Raw genomic sequence first — 23,738 nt, 5'->3', positions numbered from 1 at the left:
CAGATGCTTTTTTTTCTCTCATAAAATTAATATCTGCACCTATTCATTCCCCAAACCCTTTGCCACCATAGAGTCTTGAATGAAAATGCAAATCACTGACCATCCTTTTGATATTCTTTTCAGGAACACCTGTGTGGTTCTTTGTGAAAATTGCTCCAATTCGAAATGAACAGGATAAAGTGGTTTTATTTCTTTGCACTTTCAGTGACATAACAGCTTTCAAACAGCCAATTGAGGATGATTCATGTAAAGGTTTGTAATTCTGATTTGTATAGATACATTTTATATTTTCTTTCTCCAGCACGGCCCAGGAATCTACACCGAATTCAAGGTTGCCAAGGCAATCTAAGCACAAAAATTAAAAATTACACTCTAATTTATGTTGGAGGAAGGTAAAATGTCACCCTGGAATAAATTGGGATAGGAAGCAGAAGGGAGGAAGCTTGGGGTTCTGCTTGGAAAGCAAAGGGAATAAGTGCCAATTAGCATTGGATAATTCTAGCAGCATCAGAGGAGCATTCCAAATTTTCAGATGGTAATGGTCACTTACCCAGCAGTGAATAGAATTTGGTCAGACTCTTAGAATTGAATGAATTATGTGTGCTCATACAATAAGATACTTTTCATATATTCAAATATAATTCTTAAAAGAGGCATAGACTCTATTTTGTTCAAAGGCAATGGTAGAATTTCAATCATTTCCATCAAAGTGGCTGATTTAGTTTAGTCTATAACTGGCAAGATTATATGCTTAGATAACAGTATTTATGAAACCAATTAACATTGGATTCAGTTCCTGGTTAGTCTGGTTCATGACCTTAAACAGCATTTTTTTTCTTTTAATACCACAGACAAATCCTCACCCTAACCAGCTACTTCCTAGAGATATGCCTCAAAAACAACAGAGCAAGTGAATTTTTCAGCCTGAGCCAATCACTGTAATTGAAAAAATGGCTCAAAGCCAAAATCCTCTTGTTGGTGGGTTAATAATGATATATATATATATATATATATATATATATATATATATATATATATATACAAAAAGCCACATCTTAGTGATTGGTTGGACTATTCAGGACACTACAATGCTGGATTTCACTCTCCTAACTAATGCACTAACATCTTTCATAGATGACAGGGAATATTTCACATTTCAGAATTTTCTGCTTGTCTAGCACTTTTCCCCAATAGTATCTGGGGCTGCTTCTCCTAAAGCCCTCCTGTGTTCAGCCAATATAAAACCACAGTGGCATAGACTTATACCACGAATATACTTAATAATAAATTTATACACACACACACACACACACACACACACACACACACACACACACATTGGATTGGATATGGGATTTCATTAGTATAAAGAACTCCCAATGAGGAAAGTTTCTTTACCACTTCAGATTAAACCTACTCTGCAGTTTAGAGAGCTACCTGGGCAAATTGAAAGATTAAGGGACTTTAGGGAGGCAGTATAGTTCAATAGAAAGAGAATTAGTTCTGGAGTCATAGGATTTGACTTCAAATTCTACCTGTGGGATTTTAGCAAGTGATTTAACCTATTGACTCTCAGCTTCCTTCTCTATATACATGAGGGGAATAATCTAGATGGCCTTTAATTCCTCTTCTAGCTTAAAATACATGATTCTATGATATGGCTTTGTACATGTCCCCTCCATTCTCCAGGCCTTAATTTTCTCAATTATAAAATGATGGAGTAGGTCTAGATGACCTCTAAGATAGCTACAATTCAACAGCTAAGATCCTACAATTCTTTGATATAATCTTAGACAAATCACTTTCCTATTCTAGGCCTCAGTTTCCTTACTTGCAAAATGATGGAATGAACAGGTCAGTCTTTAAGGGTTCCTCTAGCTCTAAATCTATGAGCTTATTATCTCATGATGTGATCTCCAGCAAGTTCTTTCCCCTCTCCCCCTTTGTTGGCAAAAAAAGAGTTGAACTTGCTGATCTCTGTTCTCTTCTAGGGATATAAATCCACAATTCTAAACATGCACTTCATATTTTAAAGCTAACTAAATTTAGTAACATCTTTCTATTTTTTTCCCTTCAAATATGATTATGCCATGTAACCAATTTTGCCTATATGCGAATATCTAATTTTCTATGACAACAAAACAGTTTAGATATCCTGATGAGACAATAACAATAGCATAGATATCTTTGTCATAAAGATGTGTGAAGAAAAAGCATATTTTCCTTGGCATCTAGCAGTCTTTATTTGATTCTGATGCACCTGACAGAATAGATAAATCAAGATTATATAATAAAGCTCACTCAGGTCAGTGCTTCAGGAATCAAATGCATCACTTCCTTTTAATGAGTTTTAGTGGTGAACTCCCTTGCAATAGGGACCATGAATAAATCAAAAGGGTTCTGGTGAGGATTGATTAAAGAGAACTAATTGTATATTTGTATGCAAGCATTTATCCTATTCCCTTTTCTTTCTGAAACTAGGAGCTATTTTATCTCTTTGTTAGAGAAATAGAAAAAACTTCAATCCTTGATTTGTTTAAATTCAGAAAATTACTATCCATAATAGTAGGAACAAGATTAGAATAGCTCATTTAATGTAGTTTCAAAGACTGCCCATTATAAGAAATGTGGCAATCTACCAGTCTTATTTTACCTCGGTAATTTGTTGTTGTTTTGAACCTGAGATTCCCTGTTTTATCTAGGCTGGAAGTGCAGCAGTCATTTGCCAACCCAATCCCACTGCTTATTGGCACAGAAGCTTTGAACTGATCCATTTCCCACCTACACTAGGTAGTCTTTTGGGAATGTGCCAAATTGGTGCTAGACAATGTGAACATCACTAAAACTTAGAATTCTGGAGCTTATCTGATGTACCCATTTTCCTGATAGCAGGAATTACAAGTACCACTCTGACAGGTAGAAGTTTGGTTTGAATCTGCCATAAAACAGCATAGATCATTTCAGCTATGAAGAGTGATTACTATTATACAAATTACAGTTTTATCAATATCCCTTAGTGCTAAGTAGGCCAATGAAAAAAAGTACCCTCAGTGCCTTGAATGTGCTCCTGAGAGGCACTGGGATATGGTGAATAGAGATTGAGAGAAGATATGAGTTTGCTCACTTCATTGCTCATTCTCTGTGTGATCTTGGATGAGAAATTAATCATCTTTCAGCCTTAGTTTCCTCATTTATTAAAAAAACCAGGATTAGACCAGATGATGTCTAAGGTCTTTTCCACCTTCAACTTTCTACAATGCTTTTTTTCTTTTTGCCTTGTCTTTGTTTCTTCTATATCTAGAAGATGGAGCCCAGGGCTTATTTCAGCACCTTGGTCAGCAGTAATAGCCACTTTGATGTAGGATTTACAATTCACTATGGTAGATTTGGCCAGTGTGTCTGTCTGTCTGTCTGTCTGTCTGTCTGTCTCTCTCTCTCTCTCTCTCCATACATACACACATGTATATTTCTTCTTTCCCTCTTCTCAATTAAATATACCTAAGGTTTTACTAGGTCTAACTTATGCAATTTGATATTAAAATTTAGCTTATATTCCCTGAGTATGTCTTGACAATAGTTAGAAATGGCTTAGAAATAAGTTACAACATAAAATTTGAAAAATGGACAATCTATCCAGACATGATTGAGAACTAACTATAATTAGATCTCAGGCAAGTAATATGCTTTTGGGAAAGTTTTTTAATTGCTTTAGGTTCTTTTTCTTTAAAACAGAGGTATTACTGCTAGTATTACTTAAATCACATGATTACTATGAGAAAGATGCTTTGTAAATAATAAAGCATGATACCTTTATTTTTCTGGAGTCTATTCACCTTTTTTTTGAAGAGCCTCTGTATTGCTTCTTTTTCTCCTTTATGATATGCAGTAAAATCCTACTATAACCATAGTTTTTGTTATATATGGAGACATCACCCCCATCATTACTTAATGTTTCATGATTCCATACATAAATCTTGATTTCTCTTCTTCCTCTTCTTCATCATTTCTTTGCTGCCCATATTTTGGGACATTTTATTGCTTATCAGTGTCTTCTGACAGAGATCATGAGTAATCAAGACGAGAAGGCAACATTTAAATCAGTTTTGCTACTTTTTTTTCTTTCTTCTTTTTTTTTAAATTGTTGGATAAGAGAGTAGGTTGAAACTTAACTAAAATGAGAAACTGTACTTCTTTGTGGATTTCAATTGTCCCTACTCTCTTCATTCCCTATTATTATGGATAATTGAGAGTAGGCTGCTGGAATTTTCTCTCTGTCCTCATTCCTTCTTCTGAGTCAGTTTTACTAGGGAGTCCTGTGGCGGTGAGTGTAGGGGAATAGACTGCTGGGCTTGGAATCTTCTCTGCAAATTGCTTACTGTAGAAATGAGTCACCATTCTCTTGTTCTCTACCTCACCTCACTGAATAACCTCATTTTAGAGGAGCAAATTTACTTTCAAAGATCTGTCTCTTATATCCAACTTCTGAGCCAGACTTCAGCTAAGTGCAGAAGACCATGGCAATATGAAACTACAGCCAAGATTTTGAAGGACAAAGAGTTAGGAAAGAAAGGCAGGGAGAAAGTGCTCTAAGACCATTTCAACTTACTCTTCTTATCCTTACATTTTCACATGGGCCTTTTCATGAAACACTATTGGGGAAGAGACAGAGTAGTTAAAATTATTCTGTTTTTTCTTCTGCTTTATCCTAAAATATGAATGGTATTTCCCAAAAAAGAATTCATAGGATTATCTATTCACATAGAAGGTAATGCAGAAGAGAAGATGAAGAATTTATCAATCCCTGAAGTGCTGTTACCGTAGGAGCAATCCTAATTTTGTTATGTGTGAGAACAATTTGCATTTTAGTAGTTAAAAGCAGAAGGCTTAAGGGAGAGAAATAAACACCCACTACTATCTGCAGCTTACATTTATAAGTCCGTATTTTCTTTACTAAAGTGTCTTGTTATGCAGTCTAAGGAAAGTTAAGTTGCCCATGGGCCCTAGGATCTGATTTTCTAAATGGACCTGTGGGAAGCAGATGTTTTGAGCTCAGAACAAGGTTTCTTTTCACTTTATCTCTCCTAAGCAGGATGCATGTTTAGAAAATGTCTCATATCTCCACAAGATCACATTGTCTATTCTATCTATGAATGGGAGTAACTCAGTTTGACATCAGAAGAATGTAATTTCCCATTTCTCCCAGAACTACTTCAGTGTCCCCAAAGGTCCTATGAAGTAAGAAGTGGTACAAAGCTGCATTGGCTAGAGCAAAACCTTGTCAGATTTATCCAAGTTTAAACCAACATATTGTATGAGGACCTATATCAGAAGGAGAAAGTGAGAAAAGCTACTAACCATTAATCTGGATCATGTAGCTGATAGCTATGCCATTGGTCAGGTAATTGAGAGGAATCAGCCAATCAATCAAAAAGCATTTATAAATTACTTACTATGTTCTTGTTAGATGTTAGATGCTAAATATATAAATAAAAATAATGAAATAATCCTACTCTCATGGACCTTACATTTCAATTGGAGAAGCCACAAATATAGCTCTAAGTATAGAGAGAATTAATTCAAAGAGATTTTATGCTGAAACACAATGTTGACTATGTAGTAGGTTTAACTGAGAAGAAGTAGGAAATGCTTGTTAATTGGCATGCAGATCAGAAGATGCTTTTTTTTTTAAATTAAAATGTGGTACAGTAGAAAGAGCACTGGGTTTAGACTCAGAAGACAAAAGTTTAACTATTTCCTACGTATTAACTATGAGCAAGATGGAAATTATTACTTAGGTCCCTTTCCCCCTATAAATCTGTAGTTCTGTAGATATCGGAAAGAACATGAAACACTTCCCATTATTAGCCATCCTTTTTCTTGTTTTTTTCCTTGTTTATCTCCTCCCTTCCTTCTTGTCTCTCCCTTTCCATTTCCTCCCTATTTTACTTCTTTCCCTATTTTCTTCCTTCTGTGCCTAAATCCTTCTGCTTCTTCCGACGTGATTCTGGACAAATCATTTACTTTTGTGGGCTCCAGTTCCATCAACTTCAAGATGAGGAGTTTAGGCAAGATGACCCACAAGATAATTTTTAACTCCAAGTACTGTGATTCTTTGATTCTTATCTCTATTCTCTGTGCCTCAGGAAAACTGTCATAGGACACCTGGATTTCCTTGGATGATGTTTTTTGGAGCTTGCTGTTATATAGGTTTTTCCTAGGTCAAGTCTGCCAAGAATATGCTCCCTGTAAGTTATGCAGTGAAGGAGCAATGGCTACCATAGCCATTTCATTATTCCTTTCCCTGGACAAGCAGAGATCCTAGAAAAAGGCATAATCTAGAGAACAAAATGGCATAGGTGATAGTGACTCACAATCTCTCATCTATCCTTTGTTCCTAGAATATACATTACTTTCTCCAAAGGGAGAGTGCTAAATTTGGAATCTGAATTCAAATATAGTTTTGCTTTTTAATTTGATTTGATTTTTTTGGAGGTGTTTTATTTTTACCCAGTATATGTTAGTTTTTTTCCAGACTCATTTGAGAAGATGCTGTTTATGCAAAATATTATAAAATTAAAACTAGACAGCATTTATATTTCAATACAAGTTTCTCAAACCCAACTATAAAAGTTTACTGAATGTGGCTATCTATCTACCACTAAATGTCAGGGAAAAACAGACAAAAAACATATAACCAACAATTGAACTAGACATTCCAGGATTTTATCAACTTATAAAAGAAAACCCCAATTACATCTAGGGCAGAGATAAACTTTAGCAGTAATATTTCCCAATAGTTAATTGTTAAATATTTTATATATATTTTATGTGCTATAAAGAGACATTTATTTTATTCCATGTCTCACTCTAAACATCTTTTTCTTCAGAATTTCTTCTTGCTTCTTCTGCTTTGGAGTCAGAATCCTCAAAGGCTAGTTCATTCAGTGGTTCAAGGCCTTTAAGACATTGCTCAGTTAATTTTTCTATTATATCTATCATGTTCTGCACATATTCTGATATTTCTGCCAGCTTCTATAATCTCTTCTTTTCAGTTAGAAATTCCTTTAATTTTTTGGTTCAGTTTAAAAAATTCTAGAGTTGTTTTGGATTTTCTTACAGTATTTCTTAAAGAACTTTCTTCATTTTTCTCATACTATTCTCCAGTATTGAGAAGAATTACTATATATATATATCTGTGTGTGTGTGTGTGTATGTATATATATATATGTATATATATAATGTTGAACTATTTAGCTTTTCTTGGCTCCAGTTTCCTTATCCATGAAATGAGATGGCTTAGGTTAGATGACTTCATAAGTCCTATTTATTTCTATATTTATGTTCAACGACTTCACATTTTCATGTGCACTACTCTCCTTTCCTATTTTTTTGTTTTGTTTTGTTTTATTCAACCCTTACAAGGAAGAGTTGGATTCTGGGAGAGCTAAAGCTTTGAAATGGTGAGCATATTGTCATAGGATCATAGATTTTTGATAAAAATGGACCTCAATCAGTCAATAAACATTTGTTAAACATCTACTATCTGTCAGACCCTTATCTATATATCTATGTAACTGTGTATCTATATATCAACCTAACCATCCATCCATCTATCTATCTATCCAAGGTATATTGGTGCTAATTAGCCAAAGGAAAACACTAATTTAATAGGTCAAAAAGGCAAGAGAATATAATATTCCATGTTTAAAAATACATTAATAAAAATACTATTCCATGTTTTACCCTAGGCAACTACCAATTTTGACTGTAATTATTTCTGGTTTCTATACAGATGGGTACACATGTACTCCCTTGTGTTTGAGTACACATACAAACATACACAGATTTATTTTCAAATCACTTAGGATATTTTTAATGTCTAATTTCAGCTTTATATTCTATAGCTGAAGAGGAGCATGGCTGAACACCAGCAGGAGCTTAAAAAAATTGATTTTCTTTAAATTCTGATCCATTCCTGAAAACATATTGAATCCAGCACTTTCATAAATGGTCCATTGGCCCATTCAAGAGGAGACCAGAAAAGCCCCATATAGGGCTTGTTCTTGTTCTCTTCAATAGACTTTTATAATCATCTCACAGCTGGAGACTCATGTGGTGCTTTTCAAGCAGATCCTAAGCAGTATCATTTCTCTCCTTAATAGAATCAGGAAGTTCAGAGAGCTCCTCTAGCTTTTTCATTAAAGCCCAGAATGTTTAGAATAATAAGACCTCCAAAAAGCTGATTTTTCTCTTTTTGCTGTGTTTACAAAAACCCAAGACACAAAACACCCCTAAATCATAAACACTGAGATCACAATACTGAAGATCACTTTTAAAGACTACTCTTCTGCTTGATTCCAATTGGATATGTACTTATTGGAAGTTGAAGATTAGACCAAATGATCTCTCAGGATCCTGAGACCTGACCATTTAGGGAATTCCTATTATGTAATACCTGCTGCCTTCTATCATATTTACACAATCATTCAATAAATAATTATTGTGTACCCATTGTGTTTTTAGCATCTTGGAAGGGAGGAAATGATCCAAAAGAGATATCATGATGTCATAGCTGAGAATCAAGAGATCTGCTTTCCAGGACTAGTTCTGGCACTTGCTATAGGCTCCCAGAGTTGAAAAAGACTTGAGAGATCCATTAGTCCACCTTGTCCTAAGCACAAAGCATCTTTATCTTCCCTAGTGTGTGGTTATTCTACTATTGCTCAGAGACCTCAGAGGTGCTCAGAGAGGAAAAACTCTACTTCCAAAGGCAGCCCATTCTTCTATTCCCTGACACATCTAGTTTTTAATCGCTTCTATAGCTTCTATTAATGTTTCTAGTCCTGCCTTTTGGGGACAAGCAAAATAGCTCTTCCATGAGATTTTGAGCAGATCAATTAACTCTAATTCTCAGTTTTTCCATAAAGATTTCAGAGGCAGGGGACCCATGTTTCTTGTTTACTCAGGGAACTGGTGGAAATCGGTAAAGAATAAATAGTATAGCCTTTTGATGGCTCCTTTTCTATTGAGTATAGTTCAAACTGTGGAACCTTTTTGGTCACCCCAAGGATCTCAGGAAGTTAGGGGATCAATTTTGGGTCTTCAGAACTACTACCAACTAAAATGAACCCCTTGGGGAACCTTCTCAGATAGTCTAAGTTTGGACCAGCCTGAGATATATAATGAGTCAACTATTCTTCAGACGCAGTATTGGGAAGAAATTCTTCTCTGTGATCAGTTTATTATCACCTCTGACTCTGTTACTTGTTCCATGTTTTTTAGTGGAAAAGCACTTATATGCTATCAACTGATTTTTCCCCCCATCTGTAAAATGGAAACATCTAACCTAATTATGGAATAATGAGATGGTAGATATGAAGGTATCTTCGGAAATATATACTTAAAGTTTTTAAGTTGCTTTATATATTATTTCATTTGATCCTTACAACATCCCTGGGAGGCAGTTGCCATCAAAGCATAATAGCTAAGTGTGATGTAGGAGAAAAGTAGTAATATTTCTTAAATCTTTCTGGGATATGAGTGTGAATTCATATATGTGTGTGGGAAGCGCTATGTAAATGATGGGAACTCAATATTTGAGATGTAGAAAATTAATGGATAAAGTTAGGAGGTGGACATACATTTCTAGAAATAGCCATGATAAGGCTAATTATCTATATTGTTACTGCAGGTAGCAGAATGCATCTCTCCTCTCTTATTTCCTGTAGGTTGGGGAAAATTTGCTCGGCTAACCAGAGCATTGACAAGCAGCAGAGGGGTCCTGCAGCAGCTGGCTCCCAGTGTGCAGAAGGGTGAAAATGTCCACAAGCATTCCCGCCTGGCTGAGGTAAGGGTAAAGGGAAGTAACCCTGGATCCTGCAACACAGGATGGACCATGTTTTGGCACTCATGATTGTTCTGTTTAGTAGGTGCCATATAAGCAGAGAAAATTGTCAGAGACATGTGGTATGGTAGAAGTCTAGATTCCTGAGTTCTAGGCATTGTGGCCTCTGACCAAGGATTGTGATTGAATAACTGCTTTGACCTCTCCTCCCTGGGTCTTAGTTTCCTTGTCTGTAAAGTGAGAATGTAAGATCTTTTATACTTCTTATGGAGGGAGAACTTTGGAACACTTTGGAGGGGAAACAAACAAGTCATAAATGCACGATATTTTATGATTGTTGCTATTTAATTGCCTCAAGAAACTGCAATTCATCGGTGTTAATACATCCTTCATTGGGTCTGGTCCTACTGAAAGATTCTCTTCTCTCTAGTTGTACCTCATTTCATGATCTTTATGGCCTGCTGTGGCTGTAAATGTTTATCTTTCTGTGGCCTTTTTGCTATGAGCTCCTCTTGAAGTGAGTTTTATGCTGGACCTAAAGTCATAGATGACCCCTTTAGCACCAGATCTCCACCTGAATATTTTCCAGCTTTGTTGGATTGCCAAAATATGTGCTACCTGGCATAGCCTTTGAGAGCCAGCTTCACTTCCATGCCAGGAGCAGATACCAAAGGAGGCCTTCAGTTAGGAATTTTTATTGGCTAAGCAATTAGTGAGTAAGGATATGAGAAATGAAAGCTGGAATCCTGGTCATACTTCACTTACATATTGACTGTCCTAGGTAAATTGCTTAATCTCTCATCTCCCTGGGCAACTTTATAGGGCTATGAGTTTTGGAGCAGGTAGAAATCTGCATTCATGGAGTGGGGTTTCCTATATCAGTGAAATTCAATATCCATCCTATTCTATAGTATCAATAATATAGTGGATCAGTATCTTTAGTTCTCTCCTTCCTTCCTTCCTTCCTTCCTTCCTTCCTTCCTTCCTTCCTTCCTTCCTTCCTTCCTTCCTTCCTTCCTTCCTTCCTTCCTTCCTTCCTTCCTTCCTTCCTTCTTTCCTCCCGCCTTCCCTTCCTTCCTTCCTTCTTCCCTCCCTTTCTCCCTTCCTCCATCCCTCCCTCCCTTCTTTCTCTCCCTCCCTTCCTCCCTTCCTCTCTTCCTCTCTTCCTTCCCTTCCTTTCTTCTTTCTCCACCCTAGTCTATCTGTCTCTCTCTGTTCATCTGTGTGTTTGTCTCTCTCTTCCCTCCTTAATGCCTTTCATGTTTACTGAATAGTCTTATGGAAATATTTTTAAACATCACCAAAATAGCCCATGTGAGCACAGTACTCCTTTATGTCAAAGTCTAATCATTAAATTTTCAATTAGAATTTAATTGGGGTAAAACTATATATCATATTCTAGGGAAAGCAAATAAATACTTATTGATTTGATTTGGAATAAATCCCAACACTCTTCTGGTATGGAAGTGAAAATCTCCCTTCCACTATCTCTCTGTGGGAGGAAAACAGAATATCAGGCTGGTTCTGGGAGGAAGCATGAAGAGGGCCAACTGAATTCAGTGGCAGAATCCTTTATCATTTCTCCATCTCAGACTGTGCCAGTTGGCTTGTCCCCTTTCTGTGAACTCTCCTGAGTAGCCAATACACTTAGAAGCTTGCTAATTCTCTTGAGCTGTGGATGCTCTAGTTTGAAGGGGTTGAGGAAATTCAAATGCATAGTTAGAGGATGAGAAGCTGCTGATTTTTTGTCATAGCTCCTGATGAACATGACATTTAAGCCAACCTTTTAAATACAAATCCTGAAAATATATTATCCCATACCAAATGTCTTAACTGGCCTCCCTCAGACAGGGTCATGAGAAACATCAGCAATTTCTTCCTCCCCTTCCTTACTTTGTCTGGAATAGGTCACTATTCTTCCTCCGTTGACAGAGTATGTTAGAGACTTGTTTAAGTGAGGTTAGTATCAGCAGTTGGATCTTTGGAAGTTTGTTGATTTCACAAAGAGAAAATCAATTCCTTGATCACATATTCCACCTGGACCTCTGGTAACCTGTCTCGCAGGGTTGTAGTTGCATGTCACAGCAAGGATTAGAGATTGAGTGTGGGTAGTTCAATGAATGCCTGTATCTTCTACTAGAATAAATTCTCACTATACTTGTGGTTAAGGCTGCTCAATTTCTAATGATGATGGGTCTCTTTACATCTGACATATCTGAGGAAATACGGGAAAACTCAGAAGGTGTTATCAAGGTGGAGATTATTATTGACTTCATTCACACTGCCAAACCCTCCCACATGGTCATTTCTGTGCCCAAGACCTCAGGTAGCTTCTAGCCCACCCTCAACAACACACATCAGACTGTAGAATCCAGAGGCACAGGGAAAGCCATTGTTCAGTTCTGCCTTTTTCTCCTTTCAAGAAGATCAGCTTTACAACAGCAGCAATAGAATGGGCCAGCTTGATGAAAATGAGTTTAAAAGTTATGCTTCTCTGTTTTTATCTAATAGCTTCAGTCTGTCTGAGAGTAGGAGAGAAGCTGCTGATTCTTGGGTTATTGCCTGAAGCTTCTGTTTACTATTCTCACAGCTTAGTTATCCTGGCTTCCTTATTGTAGCAAAACATATCCAACTGATGGTGGATCAGGAGTAACACTTTTATAGACAAAAGGACAAGCATATGTGTTTGTTTCTGAGGCTAATTTATGTCTCATCTCTAAGGAAGCTCTTTTATCTCCTTAGGAATGATAAAGAAGCATCAGAATTAATTTCTTTTAGATTACAAACTCCATGAAGGTAGAGCAGTGTTTTATTTAGTTTGCATTTCTTCCAGAACTTAGCATAATACTTTTCCCTGGGTTGTTTCATAAATGGTTGGCAAATGAATGAAAACTACTAACCCATTCTGATAGTTTCAGTAATTTTTGTTTCTCTTATACAGTGTTATGCTGGTAAATCAGCATTTCCTTCACCTAGCTTTTTGTTGCTATTATCAAGGTCACCAACTGTGGGAAATATTGAAGGGAAGTATAGCCCCCTTCATTGTTAGGGAAAAGGGTCATGTCCTCTACTTTTTTTCTGTCTTACAGTACCTTTTCTCCCACTCCCATTAATTCATCTGAAGACCTTCTACATTTCTTTCATTTCAGAGATAGGAGGTTTGTTTTTTAAAGTCTAAAAAAAATCATCAGAACAAGCTATTCATTCAATTGTAGTATCTTGAAAATGGACTCTGGTTCTTTTTGCATGTATTTGTCACTCTTCATTTTCTCATCTCCCATGGAGAGTGGTAACTAGCAAGCAGGAGAGAATTTTTTATCCTGATGGACAACATTTTTATGCATGTTTTAGCCCTACTTGTTTTTCCTTTACTCTTGTTGCAGTGGAATTATCTAGCCTTGTGATTAGCTAATAAAGTTTCAGAAGAAGGAGAGGGAAAGGAGTCATATTTTTCTTCTATATTTTCTGTCCTTCAGTTAGGTTTCCTATGAGGAACCTGGGTCATAAGAAATATTTGAAATGAGAGAAGCAAGGAAATTGAATCAATTATATATCTAAAAAGCATGTCAGAGGGGTTATCCCTTTGAGAAGAAATGGGACTCACTGTTTAGTTCCATGTTTCCTATCTCATTTAAAAACTAGTATTAAGGAATGTTGGGTCAATATCAGAATGTGCCCTTTATGCATGTGAAATTGATAAGGCTGCAGGGTTTGTTTTTCATCCTTTAAGTCCATTTTAATATGAAACTCTTTTTAAGGCACCAGTTCATGGCATCAAATTATCTATAGAGTACAGGTAGAGCCTTTTTGTTATGGGATTTATCATTTTGTATGCCATGTATGTGGCATATTCCAAAACTCACCATAACCAAGGTGAAGGTATATACAAAATGGATAATGATAAATATTAAAATGTTGAATAAATTTGTATTTTGTACATGATGAGATGCTACGCATTACAATGATCAAGTGGACTTCAGTCTAAGTATGTGTCATTGGGATTAATCTTCAGCACTCTCCCTTACCAGTCTCCCCAAATAGAACATTAACTCCTTGAAAAGAAGGCTTCTATCCTATCTATTTTTATAGCTCTAGGGTTTAGTATAAGGATTGGTTTCCAAGCTGTATTTAACTAGTCAAGGCAGGGATGAGATAGGGGAAAGTTAATTGAATTTGGAGTGGAAAAGAGCTGGGTTCTCATATTAAGTATGCTACTATCCAGATGTGTAACCTTAATCAAAACCTTTAGCTTTTCTGCCTCAGTTTATTCATCTGGAAAATGGGGAATATAATATCTTAAGACCTCCCTTACAGAGTTGTTGGAAAAAACAATCAACTAATATATGTTAAGTACTTTGTATATTCTAAATGCTGTCTACGCGTTTTCAAAATTGAATTTTATTATCTAAGTTCCTACAGAGATTGTAAGTGACTTGACTTACTGCTTTAAAAGAGAGTTGTTTTAGTCTTTGCTATTTCTGTTATTAATGCCTGAATTATGAACTCTCTTGTAGGTTCATTGGGGAGAAACAAAATATTCTGCCTTAGCAGCAGGGAGCAGTTAAAATGCGTTAATCCCATTTTTACTTAGCACCTAAGGTATCTTGCTCACAGCATGTGATACCTTCATCAAATAAACCTGTTATGAGTATAATTGACCCTTGATTTCCTTTCCATTCTCATAGGGAGATGTTCTATTAACTTTCATAGAAGTTAAGTTTCTAAGAAATCTATTCCTAGATAAATGAGCTGAATCATGGAGCTTTGGCATCATTACCAAGTCATTTCTAAATATTTCTCAATTTCTCATGATCTTGACAGACCAGATAATCTTGGGTCATAGGGAAGCCTGCAGATTATCATTTAATTCCTATCTTAACTGTCAATTTGTATTTCCTTTCTCATTCAGCTTTCAGTAGAAAGTAGAAGCAGGGGGGGAGAGGAGACTACCCTAAAATATGGGTTATTTAGTATACTTAGAAATAAACAATAACATATCACAAAAGTACATTGTTTTGTTTTATAAGGGAAGATTATAGCCCCAAACTACATTTTATGTGTTTCTCACAGCTTTCCTCAGAAATTTCTGTTAGCATCCAGTTCTGTTGTATGATTTGTCCTTGAGTTTAGATGTATACCACTCTTATGGGAGATAGAGGTGGATGGTAAGTCTCCTCAATCATTTGTAAAGACTACTTGGGTTTTCAACAAATCAAGGTGCAAAGCTTAGAAACACAAAGACTCTTCAGAACTACATTTCAGAAAGGGAAGAAAAATGCATATATTAGTTGCCAGAGGGATGGATCAGTAATGGATTTGTAGTGGACCTGAAAAATCAGGCATTCCAGTGAACCATAGTTGGCTAGTGCAGGGGAAATGGGATGATAGACAAGGTTTTACTGAAGTGGAAGATGTAAGATTGTTATCTGTTTGTATGCTTATATGAAGAATGACACCAGCCTGGAATTGATGGGATGATGAAAACACCAGGGAACAGAAATGCCTTTCTGAGCTTGTTACTTGTTACTTCTACTTCCAGCCCAAAAGAAGAAAGGAGTTTCTCTTGGGATGATGGCGTATTTCTCTGATCCTTATTCAGTACTATTCTTCTAATAGTAGACTCTCCCATCTCAGACAATCATTTGGGTTACATGAGATGCTTTTGGTGTGGTGTAAGGCAGAAGTATTAGATTCCTGGCCCAAACTCCTGAGTATGCCTTGAACAAGATTGAAAATGTAGTTGTGAAGCATTTCACAAATTAATAAAAACACAATAAAATTTAGATAACATTACATTTTAAATCCAAGTCTATGTGTAATCTACAAACATCTGTATATATATAATAGTCACTTCTGTTTCCATTTGAATTTGACATTATTGATGTAAGGGATCTCAGAACTGCAAACTATATACTGATCCCCAAATTTCACTTCTACAAGGGAATTCATCTTGAAGTAGTTTAGTACATATTTTGATTTTGATTCTCACCCTCTCTCAGCTTTCTCCTTAGGGCAGCTAAACTTTATCAGCTTGCAGTTCTTGAAGAAAGCAATGCCTTTTCTGACAATAGGTTTATTTGTTGAAGGTACCACGTGCTGTGAATAAGATACTTTGGGTGCTAAGTGCTTCAATATAAAGCAAATTGGATTTGTGTGTTTTAACTGTATCCCACTGCTAAAGAAGAATCAATGGTTTCCTCCTTAAGGAATCTACCACCTAAATAAGTATCTATAATCTGGGTATTTATAACAGTAACAATATGGTCAACCCAAGTCTCATTTTCTAAACCATATGTCAACCCATTTCATGATTTCTATTGAATTATAGACAATTCAAATGGGATGAATGATTATATAGCAACATTTTATTTCTAACCTTTTTTTTTTTCTGGAAGATTCAAGCAGTTAGAACAAACAGTCTGACTTTTGTTCTTTACTCCAAAATGCATTTGAACTTAACAGTTAGCAGATCGCCTTCCTTCCTTTATACTAGGAAATGCTAGAGGAAGAGATTGTAGACAATTCAATTTAATTGAAAAAAAAAAGTACCATCTTCATATGCTCTCCAAGTTTATATTAAAACTGTTCTCCCTGATTCCAACTTCTCATAATTCAAGCTTGTTACTTGACTTATGTTAGTTTTTATACTCAGAATTTAAACTAATCTTCCTCTTAAGACCATCTCTTATGATATCACTTCATATTTGTGCAGAGCTTTACCACTTTCAAAGCATTCTTGCCCTTATTATATTATTTTGCCCCACAATTTAAAAAGTAAATAGAGTAGTATATGAAGATAACAAATATTATTGTTCTTATAAAAATGATGTCTGGAAAGATTCACATGAATTGATGCTGAGTAAAACAAGCAGAATCAGGAATACATTGTACATAATAACAGCAGGAATGTGTGATGATCAGTTGTGAAAGACTTGGTTCTTCTCAGTAGTTTAGTGATCTAAAGCAATCTTAACACACTTTGGACAGAAAATGCCATCTGCATCTAGAGAAAGAATTAAAGAGACTGAATGTAAATCAGCACATGCTATGTTCACTTCTTTTTTCTGTTTTTAATTTTTTTTTATCTCTTCCATGGTTTTTCTCTTTTATCCTGATTTTTCTCTCCCCACATGATTCATAAAGTAATGTATATTAAAAATAAATAAATTCACTAGAAAAAAAGTAGGTAGGGTAGATATCACATCTAGACTGGAAAATTGAGACTCTAGGGATCCAGTGCCTTGTTCACACAGCTCGAATAAGGGCAGAGCTAGGATTAGGAAAAAAAATCCTATTCTTTATTCAATGTTCTTTATAATTTATTACACTTTCATGCCTATTCTACCTGATTCATATGTATGTGAATTCTTAGGAAATTATCAAAACCTGGCTCAGTTGGATTAATGGGAGCTCGGTCTAGAAGTTACAAAAACTGGATTTCTGGTCTCAGCTCTGCCTCTGACTCACTGGGTGTGACGCAGGATGATTCTTCAGTTCCTTGGGCTACTGGACTCTATTTCCTTGTTTGAAAAAAAAAAAAAATTCCCCCTTTCAAGATTATTTCAAGGACAAAAAAATAGAAATGAGAGGGTTAAGGAAGTAAAAATTAGTTATGCTGATTCTTTTCATTTGCACCCAAGGACCTCTCCCTCCTTTAACTGACTTGAAAAGTGAGCTAGCACAGTCTATGGAACATCCACTGTAGGTAGACCTTCAAACTGGGATCTGGGGAAGTAGTCATGTATAACTCTTTGTGACCTCTTTTGGGATTTTCTTGGCAAAAATACTAGAATAGGTTGCCATTTCCTTCTCCAGCCCATTTTTCAGACAAGGAATAGGGCAAAGGTCACATAACTAGTAAGTGCTTGAAGCCAGATTTGAATTTATAGAGTCTTCTTAATTACAAGCAAAATATTCTGTTCACTGCACCACCTAGCTGCCCATGCTGAAAAATAATTTAGCAAGAATTTGAAGCCACTTATGGCTGGAGTAGGGCTGGTGTTAGGCAGCACCAAGAACCTTTTCTTAAAGATGATGATGCACTCAGGTGGTATGACATTGTGGGGTGGTGATCCACAATGGTTCTCTTTAGCTTTTCCTTCATACTAAATCATACTTGGTGTATTTCCTCTGGATGGAGTGGAAGAGGAAGGCAGGTTAGAAATGTTTTCAATTGAATTGAACCATAAACCACTTTATTACTTTAATCCTCTTCTAAAAAAAGATAGTTGTGGGATCTGAGGGTCGTGATTAGTGAATGATGCAAAGTTTGTACCTTTGCCTGGAATTTAGGGGCAGTGGTTTCCCACTGGGAAGTTTCACTTATAAATAGACAACTGAGTAGAATTTCTCTTTGTTCCCTTCTCCAGTTTTTCCTGCAAAGTTCAAATATGGATTAGAGTAAAGATGAAATGCTTCAAACTCTGAACTTTTTGCTTCAATATTCCAGAAAAAATAAAAATCAAACAAACAAACAAAAAAAGCAAGGGGAGGGAGAGAGAATGTTATGTAATCATTCCATCCCAAAGTTCATATTTTAAAGTCTCTCTTCATGATATTGATATTATAATGCTTATAAATAAATAAAAGACCCAGTTTCAGAAATGGGAAATGTAGCAATTCCTAAGAGAAACCCCTAACAGTCCTCTTTGAGCTAGAAACCCAGAAAGCCTCTTTTGAAAACAAATTTGAATGAATTAATATCTAGAAGTGTGAACATAATATTGACTCAGCCTTCTCTTAGGTAGAAATAAATTCATTTATATATATATGTATATATATATATATACATATATATATATATATACATATACATAGTTTCATAATGTTTTCTCCTGAAGATTTATTCTTAGGAACCAAGAAATCTTAGGTGGTTTTTGTTTCTACTCAGCCAGGTCAGGAGAGAACTGCTCTTTGTGGACTCCTTTAAGTTCTTTTTGAATAGTCTTGCTACTGAGGCCTTATATTGTTCAAAATCAAAACAAACTGAAATTTTAAAAAGCAAACAAACATTCCAAGTTTTCAAATCCCTTTTCCTTCCTACATGAAGTTTTTACTTTGGATCAGCAAAATACATGCAATAGTAATATAACCATGCTTTTTTTATTTTTTATTTTTTTAAGCTTTGTCTTTTCAATTTTTCACAATGGTTTCAGAATTATAGAATTTAAAACTTTCTGGGACCTTCATTTAACCAATGAGGAAATTTAAATCCCAAAGTGAAATGATGTTTAAAAAATAATAAGAATGGGGCAGCTATGGGGCACAGTGGATAGAGCACCAGCCCTGAAGTCTGGAGGACCTGATTTCAAATCTGGCCTCAGACACTTAACCTTCCCAGCTGTGTGACTCTGGGCAAGTCACTTAACTCAGTGGAAAAATACTGGAAAGAAATAATAAGAATTCAAATTCAGGTCCTGTGATTCAATAAACTTCAATAACTCCCTATATAACCCCAGGATCAAATATAAAATTCTCTATTTGATGTTCAAAGTCTTCCACATTCTGCCACTTCCACCTCTCCAGTTTTTTCATACCTTATACTCCCCTCCCCCTTGTTACTCTTCAATCCTGTATAAATGACTTTGTTATTCTTCAAACAAGACACTGTATCTCCTAACTCCTTATGTTTTCATTGACTGTCTCCCATGGTTGATTCTCTTATCTTTACCTCCTGGCTTCCCTAACTTTCTTCAAGTCCTAGCTTAAGTCCCACCTTCTAGAGTCCTCTTTTATTCTAGGCACATTCCCTCTGATGATCATTTCCAATTTATCCTGTATATTTTGTTTGCATGTTGTCTTCCACATTAAATTTGTTTTTGTTATTGTTCATTTTTTCTTTTCAAAAGCACCAATGACATCATGAAGGTGTTGACTTATTTAGGAATTGAATTTAAATGAGGTGGAATTGTTCAAAATTGTTGGTCTCACTTTCTCCTTCAGAGTCATCCAAGTCTAGTGGCAGAACAAAAGTCAAGACAACTGAAAGTAATCAGGATGCATTAGTCTGTGACTCTTTGAAAGCAGATACTGTCTTTTACTTGTCTTTGTATCTCTAGCTTTTAGCACAATGTGTCAAAATTCTATGCTATGAATCTCTTTGTGGCATAGCATTATTTTATTTGTTAATTTAAATTTTTATTGATATTTTTGTTTCTATATCATCTACATATACATGTATATATTTAGAGACTGTATATATAACAGAGAAACAAAGACATAAAGAGAATGCATCATTCTCTAATACCAAAGTCACCTCTTTATAACCACAAAATAATGAAAAAAGCATAACAAAACAAAACAAAACTTATCAGGACATACCTGTCTGATAATTTATGCAGTACCCACACCTATAATTAAACCATTTTTGTGAAGATGCTAGGGAGGCATATTTTCTCACCTTTTCTTCAGGGATCAAACTTGATTCTTATAATGACACATACCCCACTTTTTGATTTGTTTTTGTTCTTTCCATTTATATTGTTATAAACAATGTGCATATTACTTTTGTGACTTTGCTTACTTCACTTTGTCAATTTATATAGTTCTTCCAATGCTTCTCTGGTTTTTCAGATTCATTGTTTCTTAGATAATATGGTTATACACTATTAGAGCTTGGTACTACAACTTGTTTTCTCATGCTCCAAGAGATGGACATTTTCTTTCATCCCAGCTCATTTGGTTCCGATACAAAAAGTGCCGTTATAAATATTTCAGTGTAATATTTCTGTCTTTGGCTTTCTTGGAATATATGTCTAGCAATGGCATCTTTGGATCAAATTGTGGGCATTTTAATCACTTTTTTTTTTTAAAAATAATTCCCAATTGCTTTCCAGAAAGAGTGGTCTGGTTCACGACTTCTATTCGCTTCTCTCGTCAGAATACATCTTTCTTTCTGATAGCCCAAGAGCTGTTACATAAGTGAATTTTACTTATTATTTGTTGGCGAGGCCTTAAAAATAAAATCACTAAAACCAGATACACATAAAAGAAAGTCAATTTGTGTTGAGATATGTGGATTCAGCATCTTAGACCCATACCTTCAGAAAATTATTGTTGGCACTTTCAGTTTTTTATATCTAGACTATACGTAAGTAGTTTAAAAAAAAAAAAACAACCTAATTGACTTTCCATAAAGCAATAGCTTTTTTCATTATCTGTCTGTTTGCAAATACATTTCAGTAGTATACTCATAGCATATTATAATTATCAAGTACTTTTTCACATTTTATTTAATCCTTAGAACAATATTAAGGATAGTTAGCATTTCCCCTTTTATTTACCATGCTGTCTCTCATTTATTAACTAAATAAGCATGGTACAGTGAAAAAACACTATTTTGGTTGTTAGTTCTTTCCTTGGCTGTCATGAGCTATGTGACTTAAGGGAAAGCAGTTTTCTCTAGGACTCACTTTCTTTACTAGTAAAAATGAGGGGTGAGAAAGTAGATGACTCTTTAGGGGTTAGCTCTGAGTCTGATTTTTCAATGAAGAAGATATTATTCAATTAAACAATCAATTATTAATCCTATTATAAGCAGGAGATACAGAGACAAAAAAAATCCCAATGAAATTTATGTTCTTTTGGATGAAGGTGGGAGAAAATGAATTACAAATTACATATTGAAAATGTGTCATATGACATACTAGATGCAAGCCTTTGCACTTGAGTATAAAACTTACTTTTGATCTTTTTGTAGAAGGGGAAAGAATTGCATTGTCATTCATCCTTATGATGATGGGTCTTTGACTTGGCCATCTCTTTGGCCTTTTGGAGAATTATTAAATAGATTAAAGGAGATCGTTCTATTCTTTCTATTGTTGGGTTATGACTAGTAGGGTTGTAGAGTAGTAGAGCAATCCTACTTAAAGCAATGTCTATTTGAACTGGGGTTTCCAGTCCAGGAATTGAGAAAGAGAGGCTTTGTGACACAAGGGAAAAAGAACTTTCACTCAGATATTTAGAAAGAATTGTCAGAAGCAAAGTAGTTTGATCTGCAAAGGCAAGAATAGACCCTGAAGGAGCATTTTTCCTTGGCATGGATTTTAAGTTCATTTGTGTATTCTTTCACCTCTGACTAGTAAAAGTTTTGGTAAATCACAGGCTTAGGGCTCGTTTGGCTTAATTTAGCTTTTCTGGGTTCCTCCCTTATGCTAGTTCTGCCTTAATAGAAGAAATTCAGAGAGTGCAAGCCAAAAACTTCCCAGGGCTTGCAGTATAGGTAAAAGGGGTAGGTGCTAACATGTAAATATAGCCCACAGGGGATACAGTTCATAGATCTTATGAAAGGAGGTCTCTTCTTTTCACTCGAGTATTCTAGATTTATTTTGCAATAGACAAGTACTGTTTCTTGATAGTTTTGCTTGGAGGAATAAGGATAACACATTAAATCACTTAATTTTTACTAAAAAATTTCTTTAACTATTAAATGTTTCTGGAAAAAAAGTTGGGAAATCATGTTGATTGGGGTTTCTACAGATCTCTAACTTTGCCTTTGCCTTTACTGTTATTGAATAATCCTTTTTATATGTTTGCATTCTTCTCTTACTCCCTATACCAAACTTTTCCCCCTTTTTTTCAAGCCTTCTCCTCCTCTTAATAAAAAACAAACAAACAGACAAACAAAAAACATTTTTCACTTGATCCATCCATCCTCACTAATTAGCATTTTATATCCCTCCTCTTCTCAAGGAAACTCTTTGAGAATTTATACCTTTACTTCATCTCCTCTCACTGACTTCTAAAGCCCCTACATTCTGGCTTCCAACTTGATTAAACCAAAATCAAGTACCGATATTCTGTCTCCATTTTCTAAACCCATCCTTCCTCCCTAAAGAGATGATTTGGCTTGTTATTTGACTGAAAGTTGTAACTATTCATGGTAAACTCTCTCATTTTCTGCCTAGAACACTTCAAATCTTCCCCTTTGTTCCAGCATGAGAATACCAGGTAGGATTCCTCCTTTAAAAGTAGAGATCTTATGTTTTTTAATTCATCTTATCTTTTCTCCTTTAGGACCTTTTTCTATCTCTCTCAAATATTTAATTTCTCCCTCCAAGCTGACTCTTGCTATCTACAAACATGTGTTATCTTCCCTATTAAAAAAAAAAAAGCAAAGCAAAATATTACACTCCTGTGCCCTCCCCAACTTCTGTCAACTCATTTATTTGACTCTACTATAAAAGCATAATGCATTTTTCTTCTTCTTCTTCTTTAATAAACCTCACAACATATCTTGTATATATGTCTTTTCTACTCACAAAGCCACCATCATTGTACAGGGCCTTATCACCTCTCTGGATTATTGTGATAACTTAATTGGCCTCCCAGCCTCATCTTCCCCTACTCAAATTCATCATCCACTTAACTGGCAAAGAGATTTTCCTAAAGCAGAGGACTGATCACTTCATCTCTTCATACTTCAAGTAATAAACTTCAGTAGTTTCCTATTATTCCCATGATCATTATAAAGTGCTATCTGACATTTAAAGCACTTTAAGACATAACCATGTAAAATAATTAATTTTATTCTGAACTTAAGAAATAAAATGAATATTTCCATAACATAGTAGAAAAGAAAAAAAAAAAAGGATGATTGTACATGAAATTGCAAATCTATTATGTACAACTTGGTATTCCTTTTAAATATATAACAAAAAGAATAAAAAATAAATTTATCATTTAATTTTCTTCCATCCCCTTTTTTCTTCCCTCTCACCCCTGCCCTAGAAATGGCTACCATTAAACACAAACTTAAAAAAATCAATTTATCAGTTCTTTTTCTGCAATAGTCTTTCTTCATATGTTCTTTGTAACTAATTTGGGTATTTATAATAGTCAAAATGACCTAGACACTCAAACTCATTCTCAAATGTTACTTGCTGTTATTATAGGC

General features: G+C 35.3%; 1 protein-coding gene across 9 annotated transcripts in view; it reads left to right on the top strand.

Moving 5' to 3' along the window:
• KCNH1 (potassium voltage-gated channel subfamily H member 1) overlaps positions 1-23,738 on the top strand; it is a 610,670-nt gene that overhangs the window by 159,348 nt on the left and 427,584 nt on the right. For all 9 annotated transcript variants that reach the window (XM_074309074.1, XM_074309077.1, XM_074309078.1 and 6 more), the window contains 2 exons: positions 124-252; positions 9,729-9,847. In XM_074309074.1, coding sequence (XP_074165175.1) covers positions 124-252; positions 9,729-9,847 — 248 coding nt within the window. The remainder of the gene's footprint in view (positions 1-123; positions 253-9,728; positions 9,848-23,738) is intronic.

This window comes from Sminthopsis crassicaudata, chromosome 4 (assembly GCF_048593235.1).
Source record: "Sminthopsis crassicaudata isolate SCR6 chromosome 4, ASM4859323v1, whole genome shotgun sequence".
Lineage (NCBI taxonomy): Eukaryota > Metazoa > Chordata > Mammalia > Dasyuromorphia > Dasyuridae > Sminthopsis > Sminthopsis crassicaudata.
This window is presented reverse-complemented; position numbering and strand designations above follow the sequence as displayed.